The sequence below is a fragment of the Garra rufa genome, chromosome 24, assembly GCF_049309525.1.
Source record: "Garra rufa chromosome 24, GarRuf1.0, whole genome shotgun sequence".
NCBI lineage: Eukaryota > Metazoa > Chordata > Actinopteri > Cypriniformes > Cyprinidae > Garra > Garra rufa.
In genome coordinates, this window is record NC_133384.1 from 38,064,614 (window position 1) to 38,082,667 (window position 18,054).

The window sequence follows — 18,054 nt, forward strand, 5'->3', positions numbered from 1 at the left end:
GTAGGAATGTTACTTAATTTCCTAACGATTTTTGGCATAAAAGAAAAATCAATAATTTTGACCCATACAATGTATTTTTGGCTATTGCTACAAATATACCCCAGCGACTTAAGACTGGTTTTGTGCTCCAGGGTCACATATACACTGATAAATGTCCCACAGTCATTATTTGACTGAATATATCAGAGTATAATTTTAAGTACTAATCTGCTGGGTTTATTGAATGAGCTCTTCTTTTCTCTTAAGAGTTTCACAAAAGCATTAAAGAAGGATATAGTGCATATAACAATCATTTGGGTTTATTTCAGTTGTCAGTTGTCTTTAATAACCAGATGAGCTTGTAAAACTGGTCCAGAGGTCAGTCTCCAATACAAGCAGGTAAACATCAGGGTGTAGGATGTCATTGTGTCAACATCACCTGCTCGGATCCTGCTGTTCTCCTCAAGAAAAAGTGTGCATTTGAACTGGTTCATTCTTGGTTAATTTATTAAGCTGTTATTTACCCAAAATATACTGCATATAATTACAATCAACACAGGAAGCATAAATACAGGGGATGTGGACATGGACGATTTAAAACCTCTCTTTTCCACTCTCTTTCATTTCTGATGGTCTTGTGTTACTATAATTATCTATAATAAGACCACATATGTACATGAATACATGTCGCTAGAACACTGTGCAAATCTTTGTATGATTGACAAACGTTTGCAGAACAGTTTTCGTTTTGCATAAATTAAAAACACGAACTGAATTTAGCCATCCAGTGATGTCATCCTTCAATAGTTCATCGCTGTTTTATATCGATTTTCCTTTTTTATTCATTTTTAGTGTATCTTCCTGTTCACGCACAGAAAAGAACAATAACGCTCAGCAGCAAACATCTGGACGAAGGAATAATTCACCTAAAAATGCAAATTCTCATTTACTCAGCCTCATATCGTTATTTTTTAAATGATTTAAATTTTAAAGTTATTTAAATTTTCAGCTTGTCAAAAATTCCAATTTTCAATACAATTATTCCTTTTAAAGGAACACTTCAACCAAAAATGAACGTTTGCTGAAAATGTGCCCAGCCTCAGGCCATCTAAGATGTAGATGAGTTTGTTTCTTCATCAGATTTGGAGAAATGCAGCATTAAATCACTTGCTCACCAATGGATGTGAATGGGTGCCGTCAGAATGAGAGTCCAAACTGCTGATAATATCACTATAATCCACAAGTAATCCACAGAACTCCAGTCTATCGTTTAATGTCTTGTGAAACCAAAAGCTATGTGTTTGTAAGAAACAAATCCATCATTAAGATGTTTTTAACTTAAATACGAGTCCATGAGCCGTAATAGTATTTCCTTCAGTGGAAATCCATGTCCTGTTGTCTCTCACATCAAAATCTAACCATATATTTGTTTAGAGCTGTTTTTAGACTGTTTTGACTTGTTGCAAAAATGATTTGCGAACTTGCACCAAAGTCCCAAACTGAATCAAATGAACTGAATCAAATGATTCGTGAACTCGCACCGAGGTCCCGAACTGAATTAAATGATTCGCGAATCCACACCAAAGTCCCGAACTGAATCAAATGATTCACAAACTTGCACCGGAGTCCCAACCTGAATCAAATCATTCACCGAAGTCCCAAACTGAATCAAATGATTCACGAACTCGCACCAAAGTCCCGAACTGAATCAAATGAACTGAATCAAATGATTCGCGAATCCACACGAAGTCCCGAATTGAATCAAATGATTTACGAACTTGCACCGAAGTCCCAAACTGAATCAAATGATTCGCGAATCCACACCGAAGTCCCGAACTGAATCAAATGATTCGCGAATCCACACGAAGTCCCGAATTGAATCAAATGATTTACGAACTTGCACCGAAGTCCCAAACTGAATCAAATGATTCGCGAATCCACACGAAGTCCCGAATTGAATCAAATGATTTACGAACTTGCACCAAAGTCCCGAACTGAATTAAGTGATTCGCAAATCCACACCGAATCCCGAACTGAATCAAATGATTCACAAACTTGCACCGAAGTCCCAAACTGAATCAAATGAACTGAATCAAATGAACTAAATCAAATGATTCGCGAATCCACACCGAAGTCCCGAATCGAATCAAATGAACTGAATCAAATGAACTAAATCAAATGATTCGAGAATCCACACCGAAGTCCCAAACTGAATCAAATGAACTGAATCAAATGAACTAAATCAAATGATTCGAGAATCCACACCGAAGTCCCAAACTGAATCAAATGAACTGAATCAAATGAACTAAATCAAATGAACTAAATCAAATGATTCGCGAATCCACACCGAAGTCCCGAATTGAATCAAATGATTCACGAACTCTCACCCAAAGTTCCGAACTGAATCAAATTATTTTGCAATCTGAAGTCCTGAACTTAATGAAATGATTTGCGAACCTACACCAAAGTCTCAATCTGAATCAAATTATATATATATATATATATATATATATATATATATATATATATAAATAAAAATAATCCACAACACTCCAGTTCATCAATTAACATCTTGAGAAGACATTCTGGTTCATAGATAATGGGCTCGTATTTTAGTTAAAAACATCTTAATAATGAATTGGTTTCTTCTTTTGTCTTCTCAAGATGTTACGTCATGGACTGGAGTGGTGTATATGTGAATTATGGTGATGTTTCTATCAGCTGTTTGGACTCTCATTCTGATGGCACCCATTTACATTCATTAGTGAGCAAGTGATGAAATTCTACATTTCTCTAAATCTGATGAAGAAACTAATTGATCTACATCTTGGAAGGACTAAGGTTGGGTGCTTTAAGCTAATTTTCATTTTTAAATGAACTATTCCTTAAAAAAAAATCTTTTTCTGCTTATAACGTCTTAAGTATTTCACTTTCTACACTTCAGTCATATTTTACATGAAAAAGCACCTTTTTGAAGAAACCATACATTTTCTTAAAAAGAAACGTAAATAAAAACCTCCTAATCTCCAACTCAAGTTCAAGTCGACTACAAAATAATTACAATATATGTACAAAATGGATGCACTGATGATCACAGCATGTTAGTGAGAAAGAGATGCATCATGGGAAACGGCGTTCAGTCCATCTACGTTTCTAGATTCGCGATTGTTTTAAACCAGTTCCTCGGCTTTGACTGGATTCGATGACGTCATTGGCAACAAACACATCACTGGAATGTTAAATGAGGAGAGGAGAAAGTGGCGGTAAAGAAACAAAAACAAAACAAAAAACAACTCTGACACATTCGATATGGCATCCGTCAAGAAAGAATTCATGCCAAGAAAAACAAAAACAAAACTCAAACTTCAAAAAAACACTTGTGTCTTGTCTTTTTGCCATTTGTCAGCCTTTCTCCTTCCCGCTTACACTCGGATAATCATGCGTGAGCCGAGCAGCCCATGCCAGGAAGATGATGTAGACGTCAGACAGAACCAGGAAGTGCAGGTGAGCGTGTGCTTTGAATGTGAAGTGTTACAAATGGAGTTTTTTCCAGAGCGACGTCAGAGGGGGCGGGACCTCACGTGGATTTCTGCCGGTAGTGGAGCGTCAGGTCGCCGCCGCTCTTCCAGATGAAATGCTTCACCGTTCGGAGGTCCATGTTGGGATCTAGAACCTAACAGAAACAACACATCATGTCACAAAATGAGATTGATTTAAGGTCACATCATGTCAAATTAAGTTTATACACAGGAATAAGATGCTATTTAATGTTATATCATTGGACTAACAATTTTGCAATTACTTTTTAAATCATTTTTGTACTTTATGGGAATTTTTCAGACCTTGTTCAATGATCAGTCTACAAAAAACTGCTTATAAATCTCTTATTATGCTATATCATCATCAAATCTTGGATTAAATCTTTTTATCAACATATTCTTTTAATTAGCATGGTCATTTCTTTTTGGAACCAACTGATTGTAGGCCTTATTGACCTGAGCTTATGCACCTCAGTTTTGATTGATGATTTGCGAACATGCACCGAACTTCCGAATTGAATCAAATGATTTGTGAACATGCTCCAAAGTTGCGAACTGAATCAAATGATTCATAAACTGAATCAAATGATTTGTGAACATGCTCCAAAGTCGTGTAACTGAATCAAATTATTTGCGAACTGAATCAAATGATTCCCAAACATGCACTAAAGTCCTGAATTGAATCAAATGATTTGTGAACATGCTCCAAAGTCGCAAACCGAATCAAATGATTCGTGAACATGCACCAAAGTCCTGAATTGAATCAAATGTTTGTGAACATGCTCCAAAGTCATGAACTGAATCAAATGATTCGCGAACTGAATCAAATGATTCCCAAACATGCACCAAAGTCCCGAATTGAATCAAACGATTTGCAAACATGCACCGAAGTCCCGCATTGATTCAAATGAATCGTGAACCCGTACCAAAGTCGCAAACTGAATCAAATAATTCGCGAACATGCACCAAAGTCCCGAAATGAATCAAACGATTCGCGAACATGCACCAAAGTCCCGAATTGAATCAAACGATTTGCAAACATGCACCGAAGTCCCGCATTGATTCAAATGATTCGTGAACCCGTACCAAAGTCGCAAACTGAATCAAATGATTCGCGAACATGCACCAAAGTCCCGAAATGAATCAAACGATTCGCGAACATGCACCAAAGTCCTGAATTGAATCAAACGATTCGCAAACATGCACCGAAGTCCCGCATTGATTCAAATGATTCGTGAACCCGTACCAAAGTCGCAAACTGAATCAAATGATTCGCGAACATGCACCAAAGTCCCGAAATGAATCAAACGATTCGCGAACATGCACCAAAGTCCTGCATTGAATCAAACGATTCGCGAACATGCACCAAAGTCCCGCATTGATTCAAATGATTCGTGAACCCGTACCAAAGTCGCAAACTGAATCAAATGATTCGCGAACATGCACAAAAGTCTCGAAATGAATCAAACGATTCGCGAACATGCACCAAAGTCCTGAATTGAATCAAACGATTCGCGAACATGCACCAAAGTCCCGAATTGATTCAAATGATTCGTGAACCCGTACCAAAGTCGCAAACTGAATCAAATGATTCGCGAACATGCACCAAAGTCCCGAATTGAATCAAATGATTCGCAAACATGCACCAAAGTCCCGAATTGAATCAAACGATTCGCGAACATGCACCAAAGTCCCGAATTGAATCAAACGATTCGCGAACATGCACCAAAGTCCCGAATTGAATCAAACGATTCGCGAACATGCACCAAAGTCCCGAATTGAATCAAACGATTCGCGAACATGCACCAAAGTCCCGAATTGAATCAAACGATTCGCGAACATGCACCAAAGTCCCGAATTGAATCAAACGATTCGCGAACATGCACCAAAGTCCCGAATTGAATCAAACGATTCGCGAACATGCACCAAAGTCCCGAATTGAATCAAACGATTCGCGAACATGCACCAAAGTCCCGAATTGAATCAAACGATTCGCGAACATGCACCAAAGTCCCGAATTGAATCAAACGATTCGCGAACATGCACCAAAGTCCCGAATTGAATCAAACGATTCGCGAACATGCACCAAAGTCCCGAATTGAATCAAACGATTCGCGAACATGCACCAAAGTCCCGAATTGAATCAAACGATTCGCGAACATGCACCAAAGTCCCGAATTGAATCAAACGATTCGCGAACATGCACCAAAGTCCTGAATTGAATCAAACGATTCGCGAACATGCACCAAAGTCCCGCATTGATTCAAATGATTCGTGAACCCGTACCAAAGTCGCGAACTGAATCAAATGATTCGCGAACATGCACCAAAGTCCCGAATTGAATCAAACGATTCGTGAACCCGTACCAAAGTCGCGAACTGAATCAAATGATTCGCGAACATGCACCAAAGTCCCGAATTGAATCAAACGATTCGCGAACATGCACCAAAGTCCTGAATTGAATCAAACGATTCGCGAACATGCACCAAAGTCCCGAATTGATTCAAATGATTCGTGAACCCGTACCAAAGTCGCAAACTGAATCAAATGATTCGCGAACATGCACCAAAGTCCCGAATTGAATCAAATGATTCGCAAACATGCACCAAAGTCCCGAATTGAATCAAACGATTCGCGAACATGCACCAAAGTCCCGCATTGATTCAAATGATTCGTGAACCCGTACCAAAGTCACAAACTGAATCAAATGATTCGCGAACATGCACCGAAGTCCCGAATTGAATCAAATGATTTGCAAACATGCAGGGCATGCAAAATTACCGCAATAACAAAACTGCAATGGTGTTTGTTTAGTCTAATAAAAATACCTGGTCTTGACAGAGCAGCTCAATCTTCTCCTCTGCTAGCACTGCCATGTCCTCCTCCTCTTTCTGTTCACTGGGTTTCTCTGTAGCTGAACCACCCGTCTGCGACTCGCTGTCCAGGTTGATGATCTTTTCATACACGTGTTCCATCACCTTCCGCACCTGTAACATGTCACTGGCCGACAAACGATCCCTGCGAATACAAACAAACATTCAGTGCATACTGATGTGCAACAGCATCCAACAAGTGTATTCATTTTTTACTGAAATTATTGTTTGTGCAATAGATGCCATTAACAGATAAATAAACAATGGGCCAGTTTTTCAGTGCCATTTTTTTGTAAAAACCTGAACAGTTCAATCAACAATGAAAATTGTCATATTAATCTTCAAGTTGTTCCAAACACGTGTAAGTCTTCTGTTGAACATAAAAGAACATATTTTGAAGCATGTTGGGAACCAAACAGTTGCTGGTACCCACTGACTTCCATAGTATTTTGTTCCCTACTATGGAAGTGAATGGCTACCATCAACTTTCTGGTTCCCAACATTCTTCAAAATATTCTCTTCAAAATATCTTATTCTGAATTATGTTGGGAACCAAACAGTTGCTGGTACCCATTGACTTCCATAGTATTTTTTCCCTACAATGGAAGTCAATGGCTACCGTTAACCTTTTGGTTCCCATCACTCTTCAAAATATCTTATGAAAAATGTTGGGAACCAAACAGTTGCTGATACCCATTAATTTCCATAGTATTTTTTTCTCTGCTATGGAAGTCAATGGCTACCATCAACTTTCTGGTTCCCAACACTGGCAGTCAATGGCTACCGTTAACCTTTTGGTTCCCATTACTCTTGAAAATATTCTCTTCAAAATAATTTATTTGGAAAAATGTTGGGAACCAAACAATTGCTGATACCCATTAACTTCCATAGTATTTTTTTTCTCTGCTATGGAAGTCAATGGCTACCATCAACCTTCTGGTTTCCAACATTCTTCAAAATATTCTCTTCAAAATATCTTATTTTGAAAAATGTTGGGAACCAAACAGCTGCTGGTACCTACTGACTTCCATAGTATTTTGTTCCCTACTATGGAAGTCAATGGCTACCAGCAACTGTCTGGTTTTCAACACTGGAAATCAATGGCTACCGTCAACCTTCTGGTTCCCAAAATTCTTCAAAATATCTTATTTTGAAAAATGTTGGGAACCAGAAGGTTGATGGTAGCCATTGACTTCCATAGTAATTTTTTCTCTACTATAGAAGTCAGTGGTTACCGTCAACTGGTTCTCAACATTCTTCCAATTTTTTTTTTTTTTTTTTTTCAAAAAAAAAAAAAAACAGAATATAGAAAATCCTACAGGTTGGTAATGGTGAATAAATGAATATTTAAATTTTGGGGTGAAGTGTCCCTTTAAGCCAAGAACTAAAATAAACTTGTTGCTCAATCTTTACATGTATATGCATTATTGTTATAAATCTACTTATCTATAGAGAAAATCAATGTTTTTTTACACCCAAGCCAACGTTTGCATCCTATAATGTCTAATCTAACCAGCTTCAGATTGAAATGTCACCGTAAGACATACTTCTTTAATGTTTTTGCTCCGGAGGACGAATGGGGCTGGAGGTAGAATGGGATTTTGTTGAATTTGGGCATGTTTTTCTGTAAGAGAAAGACAGAAATGCACTTATATATTAGAAATACCAAGTATAAGACTTTTTGAGGAGGATTTCACGGACACTTACGTCCACTGTGATGTCGATGACCCACTGCGGGACCGTCTCGTTGAGTAACATGGACTCAGTTTCTCCACCGGAGTCTCGACACAGCAGTCTGAGCAAAGACACACAGCGGTGACGTCACTCCATTAAAGAACATGGGAATCTACTGAAATCATCAAAGAGCAAGACACACCTGAATAACGTCCTTCCTCCCGCTTCACCGAAAATCACCGGAGTGTGTGGCGGCACCTGGAAATATCCGTTTCCTTTCTGTATCCGGCTCTCGTGTTCACCGTTCACTGAGGAAACACATGATATATGCCATCAGGATTATCTGAAGAACTTTTTTTTTTTTTTTTTTTTGAATAATGAACGTGAAATTCAAATGAAGATTTCTTAATTAAACGTAAATGGAAAAATAAATAAAAATAAACTCATATTATCACATTACAGAAGTTAAATGAATTCCGAAACAATCCAAGTTCTTAATTACTGTAATAATAATAATAATAATAATAATTATTATTATTATTATTATTATTATTATTATATGTAGTAGTTAAAAACTTGAATATAATTGTCACATTATATCTTTTATATTATAAAAAGCAATATGCAAGTTTATAATTACTGTAAATATGATCAATATTATATTATAAAATATATTAAAAATGTTTAAATACTCTAATAAAATCTAGTAAAAGTAAAATCTAATCTAATTCTAACTCATTATGATATGCAGTAATTATAAAATTGGATATTATTGTCATATTATAACTTTTATAGTATAAAAAACGTTTATAATTACTGTAAATATTATATTATAAAACATTAGAATTATTTTTAAATCCTGTGTGTGTGTTAATGTTAATAAAATATATTAATAACAGTATTTCTAATCAAATTTTAACTTCTTATAATATGCAGTAATTATAAACTTGGATATTATTTTGTCATTAACTGTTATAAAAAACAAAACGCAAGTTTAGAATTACTGTAAATATTATAGAATATATTATATATTTTTTTAATACTGTGTGTACATAACGTGTTTTAATTTAATGTGATAATAATAATAGTAATTTTAACTAATTATAACTCATTATGATATGCATTAAGTTCATAATTACTGTAAATATTATAAATATAATATTAAAAAAATATATTTATTATATATAATATATATATATATATATATATATATATAAAAAAAAATTTTTTTTAACTTGGATTTTGACAATTATAACTTTTTTAGAAATCAATATGCAAGTTTTAAATTAATGTAAATATTATAGATTATATAATATAGAATATATTATAATTATTTTTAAATACTGTGTGTGTTAATTAACTGGATTATTAATAATAATAATAATAACCGTAATTGCTAATATAATTATAAATCATAATATGCAGTAGTTATAAACTTATTTTGTCATAATTGTAACTTATAAAAAAACAATATGCAAGTTTATAATTACTGTAAATATTATAAATATAGAAAATATATTAAAATTGTTTTTAAATACTGTGTGTGCTTAATATGTAAATTAAATGTATTAAAAAAATAATAATAACAGTAATTTCTAATCTTATTCTAACTCATTATGAAAATGCAGTAATTATAAACTTGGATATTATTTTGTCATATTAATTATAACTTAAGTTTATAAGTACTGTAAATATAAAAAATATTTTTAAATTATGTGTATGTGTGCAGAATATGTTAAATGTATTAATTATAATAATAATATAAATTTCAATCTAATTCTAACTCATTTGCAGTAATTATAAACTTGGATATTACTTTGTCATATTAATTATAACTTTCATATTATAAAACAATATGCAAGTTTATAATCATTGGAAATATTATAAATATTATATTACAAAATATATTAATAATTATTTTTAAATACTGTGTGTGCGCAACATGTTAATTAAACGTATTAATAATAATAATAATAATGGCAACAGTAATTTCTAAGCTGATTATATCACATTTAAATTTTAAAAATACAATATCCAAGTTTAGAATTATTGTAAACTACATTATAAATCTATATATAGCATTGTATAATAATAATTATTATGTAATTATACAATGATGACAACAATAATATTAATAAACTATATTATACTGTAATTATACATTTTGATGTTATTTTATTTCATATAGCATATATTGTTTTTTCTTTTTTTAAATATTTGTATTAAATGTATTTTAAACTACTACGTCTTTTTTAATGGCAAGTTTTTACCACTCCCATGATTCAGTTCGGTCTCCTCATCCATGGGGTTGATGTGTGTTCGAGGCCAATACTCCAGCAGAGCCTGAAGCAGCAGCCCGCCCAGATTCACTGCAGCAGAAACGCATTCATAAATCATCTTTATATCTACGGTCAAGATAAAACAGACCAAGCAGGAGGTTGGGCTCACGTTTAGGGTCGGATCCATCAGGGCTGGTGAACCCAGCGTCTTTAGCAGAAACCCAGGCCGCAAAGCAGTCGCTCTCGTCCAGTGTTATCGTCAGCATCTGTCAATCAAACACAAATGATTCATAAAACATTCAGTGAGAATGTGTTTAAACACCATCCTGCTGGGACATACCCCTGTCTTCAGATCCACCGAAAACCAGTTCGGCACATAAACCATTTTGAACCTTTTCTTGATCTCTTCATCGAACTCCATCTTCCCCAAGTCTTCAACTTTACAGGCCTGCAAGACAGATGTCAGACAATGAACAACTAGCATTCAGATCAATTACGTGTAGAGAGACACGGATATAAACTTTACCTTCAGCACATCCCAGTATGCCACATTATTGTTGGTGTCTTTGGTCAGAATGTGTCGTTTGTCGTTCAGAATGTGGCACTGAATTATACTGGCGCCACCTAGAGGTCAAGACGTTAAGATGTCTATGTCAAAGAAAATTGACCAAAAATATTTTATGTCCATAGAAAGCACATTAAATGTAAGTGAAGTGTACTTTTAAAGTTTTAATTAACTTTTCGGAGAATAAAACGTCAACATTAGGTTGAAATAATGTTACATTGTCAATCAGCGTAACAACATTTATGTAAACATTCAAACAACATGCTTATTCTGACTTGTACATATTAAAATATATTAAAGAACAAAGGAGCATATTAAATTTGATTGTGTTTTAACTTAGCAAAAATTATTTTGTTTTATTATATTATTTATTTTTGTAATTTTTTTTTTGTGTATAATGTGTGTATATAAATAGTTCAAAGACGAAAAAGCGTTTAAGGATAAAAATAACAAGTGCAATACTGCTTTAAACTGTTGCATTTCCAAAAAAATATTAGAAAGTTTTCCCTTTAATGTCATTGCATTTTTGTTTTTCTGAGCAAAAAATAAATATCATTCATTTGTTCCTAATTTACAGAAAAACCCACTAAAATGTCATTGTTTAAAATTGGTTCAAATAGTGTTACATTGTTAATCAGTGTAACAATTTTTATGTAAACATTCAAACAACATGCTTATTCTGACGTGTACATATTAAAATATATTAAAGAATAAAGGATCATATTAAATTTGATTGTGTTTTAAATGAGTAAAAAATCTTACTGACAAATGGGCAAATTTTAAAAATGTAGAATTACAATTTATTCTTTAGTATTTGGGGGGAAAGTAATTCATTTAACGCGTAAAAAAGCAGTATTACACTTGTTTTGATGTCTAAACCCTTTTTCATCTTTAAACTTATTAAAAAGTATTTTTTATATCAGAAAAAAATTAAATATCATGCTAAATATGCTGTTCAATGGCAATTATTATTATTAAATCTGATTTTTGTTGCGAGTTTGACAAGATTGTTACACTAAATGACATTTTAGTGGGAGTCTTCTGTAAATTAGGAACAAATGAATGCTATTTATTAAAAAACAAAACAAAATGCAAGTTTAGAATTACTGTAAATATTATAGAATATATTATATTTTTTTTAATACTGTGTGTACATAACGTGTTTTAATTTAATGTGATAATAATAATAATAATAGTAATTTAACTAATTATAACTCATTATGATATGCAGTAAGTTCATAATTACTGTAAATATTATAAATATAATATTAAAAAAATATTATATATAATATTTTTTTTTTTACTTGGATTTTGACAATTATAACTTTTTTAGAAATCAATATGCAAGTTTTAAATTAATGTAAATATTATAGATTATAATATTATAGAGTTCAATGGCAATTATTATTATTAAACAAATCTGATTTTTGTTGCGAGTTTGACAAGATTGTTACACTAAATGACATTTTAGTGGGTTCTTCTGTAAATTAGGAACAAATGAATGATATTTATTTTTTGCTCAGAAAAACAAAAATGCAATGACATTAAAGGGAAAACTTCCTAATATTTTTTTTTGGAAATACAACAATTTAAAGCAGTATTGCACTTGTTATTTTTATTCTTAAACGACATTAAACAAATGATATACTAAAAACGGTAACACTTTACAATAAGGTTCATTAGTTAAACATTAGTTAATGTACTAACTAACATGAACGAACCATGAGCAATACATTTGTTACTGTATTTACTAATCATTAGTTAATGAAAATACAGTTGTTAATTGTTCATGTTAGTTAACACTGCATTAACTAACGTTAACAAGATTTTAATAATGCATTAGTAAATGTTGAAATTAACATTAACAAAGATTAATAAATGCTGTATAAGTACAGTTCATTATTAGTTCATGTTAACTAATGTGGTTAACTAATGTTAACTAAAGAACCTTATTGTAAAGTGTTACCCTAAAAACATACAATATAATAAAACAAAATAAATAAAAGTATAATTAAAAATACAAATTTTAGCAAAGATTTTTATTCAAATAAAATATCATTCGCTGGCAATTATTTTTAAACATCTGAACATCCTGTAAAAACGCTGACTGACTCAAAAGCACATGCAAACTTAAATCTGCAGACAGTCGTACCTTTGACAACCTGTTCGGGCTGCGTGCACAGCGGCGTCAGCGGGGCGCTACAGTCGTTGTCATAATCACCAGACGCTCGGAAATTATGGATACCCTTCAGAGACTGTGAAAAACAGAGACAATATTCAAAGTTGCTAACATGTTTCTACTTTTTCAGATAAATATATTCTTAATCCGAGTATAAACAATCAACACAAACAGTGTAGGAATGTGAATTCACAATCGCCATTCATAACAGAAGCACTTTACCATTTCAAGATATGATTTACGATTAATTATAATTAAACTAGGGCCGGGACTTGATTAAAAAAAATTAATCTAATTAATTAGAGGCTTTGTAATTAATTAATCGAAATTAATCGCATTTTAATCGCATATAAATATTTGACCTGAGAACAGTGAGAAGTAAGTTTTTTTATATGGATTTTTAGTATACCATTGAATAATGACTGAATACATAAGCTTAAGCAACAAAATATTGTTTATTTTTGTTCAACCAAGTCCAACAGACCAGTGCAATATTGCCATTAAGTGTATGTACTTAATGTTCTTCTTTTTGTGAAGAAAAGTACATACTTTTGAGTATGTAGCAGAATAGTAGGCAAGCTTTGGGACATACTACTTCGTCATAACTGCTTCTTTAACTGATGCTCTGTTGCTTAGTTACCTGAATCCTGTCACTGTTTAAACTGCCCTGTCAATCATCACAGTTAACATTATCTACGTTTCGTTTGATTTAATTTCCTACCGTATTAGAGAGAAATTAAGAGGCACGTTCTTTAACGAGTCTTTCATGCCGAGAACTCTGCTCTTGTGTTTGCTTAATTATGCATTTAAACGTTAATGACCAAACCTATCATTATAAATGTTGCTGCACATGGAATATAACGCGGATAACATTTTAAAAAATATTTTTTATCAGGTTACACACTGATTATTTATCACTCAAACCCCTTTCTCTACCTGTCCGTTGGTCGCGCATATCCTCCATGTTTGTAGTTTAACACTTTTTATGCGTGTTTGTAGTTCTAATCGAATCCTCGTTCATGGCGTGTTGTGGGCAATATTAGCCGTTAGAGTATGCATTGATCGTTAAGTAGTAGACCATCTGGGAATCTTTGGAATACTTTTTTAAACATACTACGATTTGGGACATACAATACTATTTAGGATGGACGCAGCTTGTCTGAACGCTAGTTGGTGCTCCAGTAAAATCGGTCCGCCGAATCTCACCCAGTGAGAAACGTTCCGCGGTGCAAAACTTTAAAAAAAAAAAGCGATTAAAATGCGTTAAAAAATTAACGCGTTATTTTTGTGTAATTAATTAATCTAAATTAACGCGTTAAAGTCCCGGCCCTAAATTAAACCTTTATCTATAAATAGTGGCACATCGCCTCATAGCGGGATATTTACCCGAAGAGCGACGCTAATTAATGACTCTCATGAGTAAAGGAACATGCAGCAGGATATTTAAAGCTCAGCTGTAGGAAGTGTGTGTAACGTCAGAGCGGCCGGAGCAGGTGGTGTTCGGACAGCAGCTGCACTTACCCACTTATTAACCGTGGACTTTGTGGTGGAAACCCAGATGGCCGAATGCGGATCAGCTGACCTGTCCAGCTCCATCTGAAAGACAGGAAAGCACACATTCACACCTCAGTAACTTTCAGTTACTTCCTTTTCCTATTACCTGCTCACACTCCACAGCTGCTGCAGGTGTTTTTAGCTGCGTTTGACGCATAAACTTGCACCCTTGATTTAAAATCTAAGGAGATGCTTATTTTATATGTGACCCTGGACCACAAAACCAGACATAAGGTTAAATTTGACAAAACTGAGATGTATACATCGTATGAAAGTTCAATAAATAAGCTTTCTATTGATGTGTGGTTTGTTAGGATAGGACAATATTTGGCCGAGATACATCTATTTGAAAATCTGGAATCTGAGGATGCAAAAAATCAAAATATTGAGAAAATCACCTTTAATGTTGTCCAAATTAAGTTCTTAACAATGCATATTACATTTTGATATATTTACAGTAGGAATTTTACAAAAAATCTTCATGGAACATGATCTTTACTTAATTTCCTAATGATTTTTGGCATAAAATAAAAAATTTTGACCCATACAATGTATTTTTGGCTATTGCTACAAATATACCCCAGCGACTTAAGACTGGTTTTGTGGTCCAGGGTCACATATTTTTTTATAGTTATTTAATATATATGTTTTAATATTTAAATATTCATATTAAAGATACTTACTACATTTCAAGTATTTAATTTTAATTTAATTTAAATATATTTAATATATAAATACATAATTTTACATAAAATAATCTTATTTTACATATTTATTTCAAATTTAATTCATATGTATTTTTATATTTTAAAAATGTAAATAATATTTAATTTAAATATCTTAATTTATTATTTAGCTTTAAATTGTTGGTTTCATGCATTTCATATATTTAAATTTCATATATTTAATTTTAATATATTTCATATATAAATATGTTATTCTTTCTAATCTTATTTTACTTATTTCATATTTAATTAAAATATTTTTATTTAATACGTAATGGATTTTTTAGATTTTAAAAATTTAAAAAATACTTAATTAAAATATCTTAATTTAATTATTTCCTAATCTTTCTTTACATATTTCATATTAATTAAAATGTTTTTATTTGATACGTAATGTATTTTTATATTTAAAAAAAATGCAAAAAATATTAAATTAAAATATCTTTATTTAATATTTAGTTAATTATATGTGGGTCAAAGATGGAAAAGGGTTCTTTTAAATCAAAGTGTAATACTGCTTTAAATTGTTGTTATATTTCCAAAAGCTAAAAATAAAATAAAAAAAAGGTTCTATTTAATTTAATTGCATTTTTGTTTTCGTTTTTTTCGGAGCAAAAATTAATATCATACATTTTTCAGACACAATTTACAGAAGACAACAATCTTGTTAGGCATATTTACAACAAAAATTAATTTATAACATTAAAATATTAATTTCTTTCACAACAAATAATAATTAGTTGTAAATCGACATTTTTAAAATTTGCCACTATCCTGGGATTTTCCCATTTGTCACTGTATTTGTATTGTTTTACATAAATATTGTTCCACTGAATGACAATGTAACATTATTTCAACCAAATTTTGACATTTTATACTCCAAAAACTTATTTGAAATCTTAAAAGTAGACACTTTAGTTACATTTAATGTGCTTTCTATGCACATCAAAAATCGCTTCTGCAAATTTCATGTGATATAGACATCTTAACGTCTTTGACCCATGTATAGATTTAATCAAAAATATATATTTTATATATTATATTAATGTTTTAATACATTTTTTATTAAATTATTTCATATTATATTAATATTTCATTCAAATACATTTACTGTATGAAATTTTTTGTAATAAAATTTTTGCACCTTCAACACAGGCGCTTTCTCCTCGCAGATCAGCACACGGATATCTGGATTGCGCAGGTCAGTACAGTATATTTTCCGGTCGCGGCCTCCAGAGTAAACGTGTGTAAAGGCCTCGTTGACCTGCAGAGCCCAGACGCCCTCGTCGTGAACGCGGTACGTGGCGATACACCTCTGCTGACCCAAAGACCAGAGCCGGATCGTCCCGTCTGAACTTCCTGAAAGACACTGACCAAACAAAAACCAGAGCTAAGAAAAGACAGATTCTCAGACATTTAGAGCTCAACGACTTTTAAAACCTTTTATAGTCGACAATAAATCAACAATAAGACTGGTGTGTGGTCTTAATGCACTGATTCAATCATAACTTCCATGGACTTCATCTTACATCAAAAGTGAAGAACAAATCAGGAATTACAAAATGTTCTTATGCATATAGCAACTGATGAGCATGCATATTAATTTTTTGCACTCATATTTATCAGTCATTAAAAAAAAAAATCCAACATTGTTTGTTAAAATGTAAATATAAATGGAGAATCACAATATGCAATATATGCATGTTATGTGCATAAATGAGCAAATGCTTTGGGATAATTACATCACTGAGATTAATTATTATAAATATTATAATATTAAAATATTATAAACTATAATTATTAATTATGGTTTTCTAGGGGAAAATCTACTTATTTTCTATCCACAAAGTCATTTATGAAACATTGAATTTATGAAACCCTGGTGGTTTGGGATAGAATTGCAGCTTATAATTAATTGAAATTAATTGAAAACCTAAAATTAATAGTAATATATTTTAAAATAAATATTTTAATAAGAAAAAAAAGTGTGTTATATATATATATATATACACACACACACAGTTGTATCTTTAAATATCACTATATTATTTTTATTTTTAAAATTAAACATTTTTCAAAATATTTCAGAAAAACTAAAAAGTGATAATTTTTTAAAAGTGTTATATATATATATATATATATTTATTAGTGGTGGGCCGTTATCGGCGTTAACGTGCTGCGTTAACGTGAGACTCATATCGCGCGATAAAAAAAATATCACCGTTAATCTATTCTCAAAGTTGGGTTGGGAGCTGGGTCTAAACTACGCAAGATATGATGACTTTCACCTTGATATTTTAGCGCGGATGACGTATATCTAGTTGAATTGCACTGTAGGGGGCGAGAACGAGTCTTCAACTTCTGTGAAATGACCACATCAAATGAGACGCGCAGACATGGATGCAGTTATGAAGCCGCTTCAGGGCAGGTGCGTGCGTTGCTAGACCCTTTTTACTGGGGCACGTGCCCCAGTGAAAATCTGCTGTGGCCCAGTAAAATCTCAAGTTTGAGTTATAATTTACTTTGATAATCCCGAAAATAAAGACATTAAACTATATGCAACAACTGAATTGACGCTTCTAAAAGCAACGCAGTTTATTGGAAGACTATGCACGCAGATAGGCTATCCATACCCGCGCGCCTGTATATTTTACTGGAACGCGCACGTCGTACAGCCTTTTGCGCAG

At 32.6% G+C, this 18,054-nt stretch overlaps 1 protein-coding gene across 2 annotated transcripts in view; it reads right to left on the minus strand.

Annotated features, from left to right (window-relative positions):
- Positions 1-458: 458 nt before the first annotated feature.
- Positions 459-18,054, minus strand: part of wdr48a (WD repeat domain 48a) — a 28,226-nt gene continuing 10,630 nt past the window's right edge. For both annotated transcript variants that reach the window (XM_073830755.1, XM_073830754.1), the window contains exons 8-19: positions 16,512-16,736; positions 14,610-14,684; positions 13,062-13,164; positions 10,871-10,968; positions 10,685-10,792; positions 10,514-10,610; positions 10,336-10,434; positions 8,268-8,373; positions 8,099-8,186; positions 7,939-8,015; positions 6,347-6,536; positions 459-3,652 (exon numbers count right to left, since the gene is read on the minus strand). In XM_073830755.1, the coding sequence (XP_073686856.1) occupies positions 3,557-3,652; positions 6,347-6,536; positions 7,939-8,015; positions 8,099-8,186; positions 8,268-8,373; positions 10,336-10,434; positions 10,514-10,610; positions 10,685-10,792; positions 10,871-10,968; positions 13,062-13,164; positions 14,610-14,684; positions 16,512-16,736 (1,362 nt within the window). In that variant the 3' untranslated portion in view covers positions 459-3,556. The remainder of the gene's footprint in view (positions 3,653-6,346; positions 6,537-7,938; positions 8,016-8,098; positions 8,187-8,267; positions 8,374-10,335; positions 10,435-10,513; positions 10,611-10,684; positions 10,793-10,870; positions 10,969-13,061; positions 13,165-14,609; positions 14,685-16,511; positions 16,737-18,054) is intronic.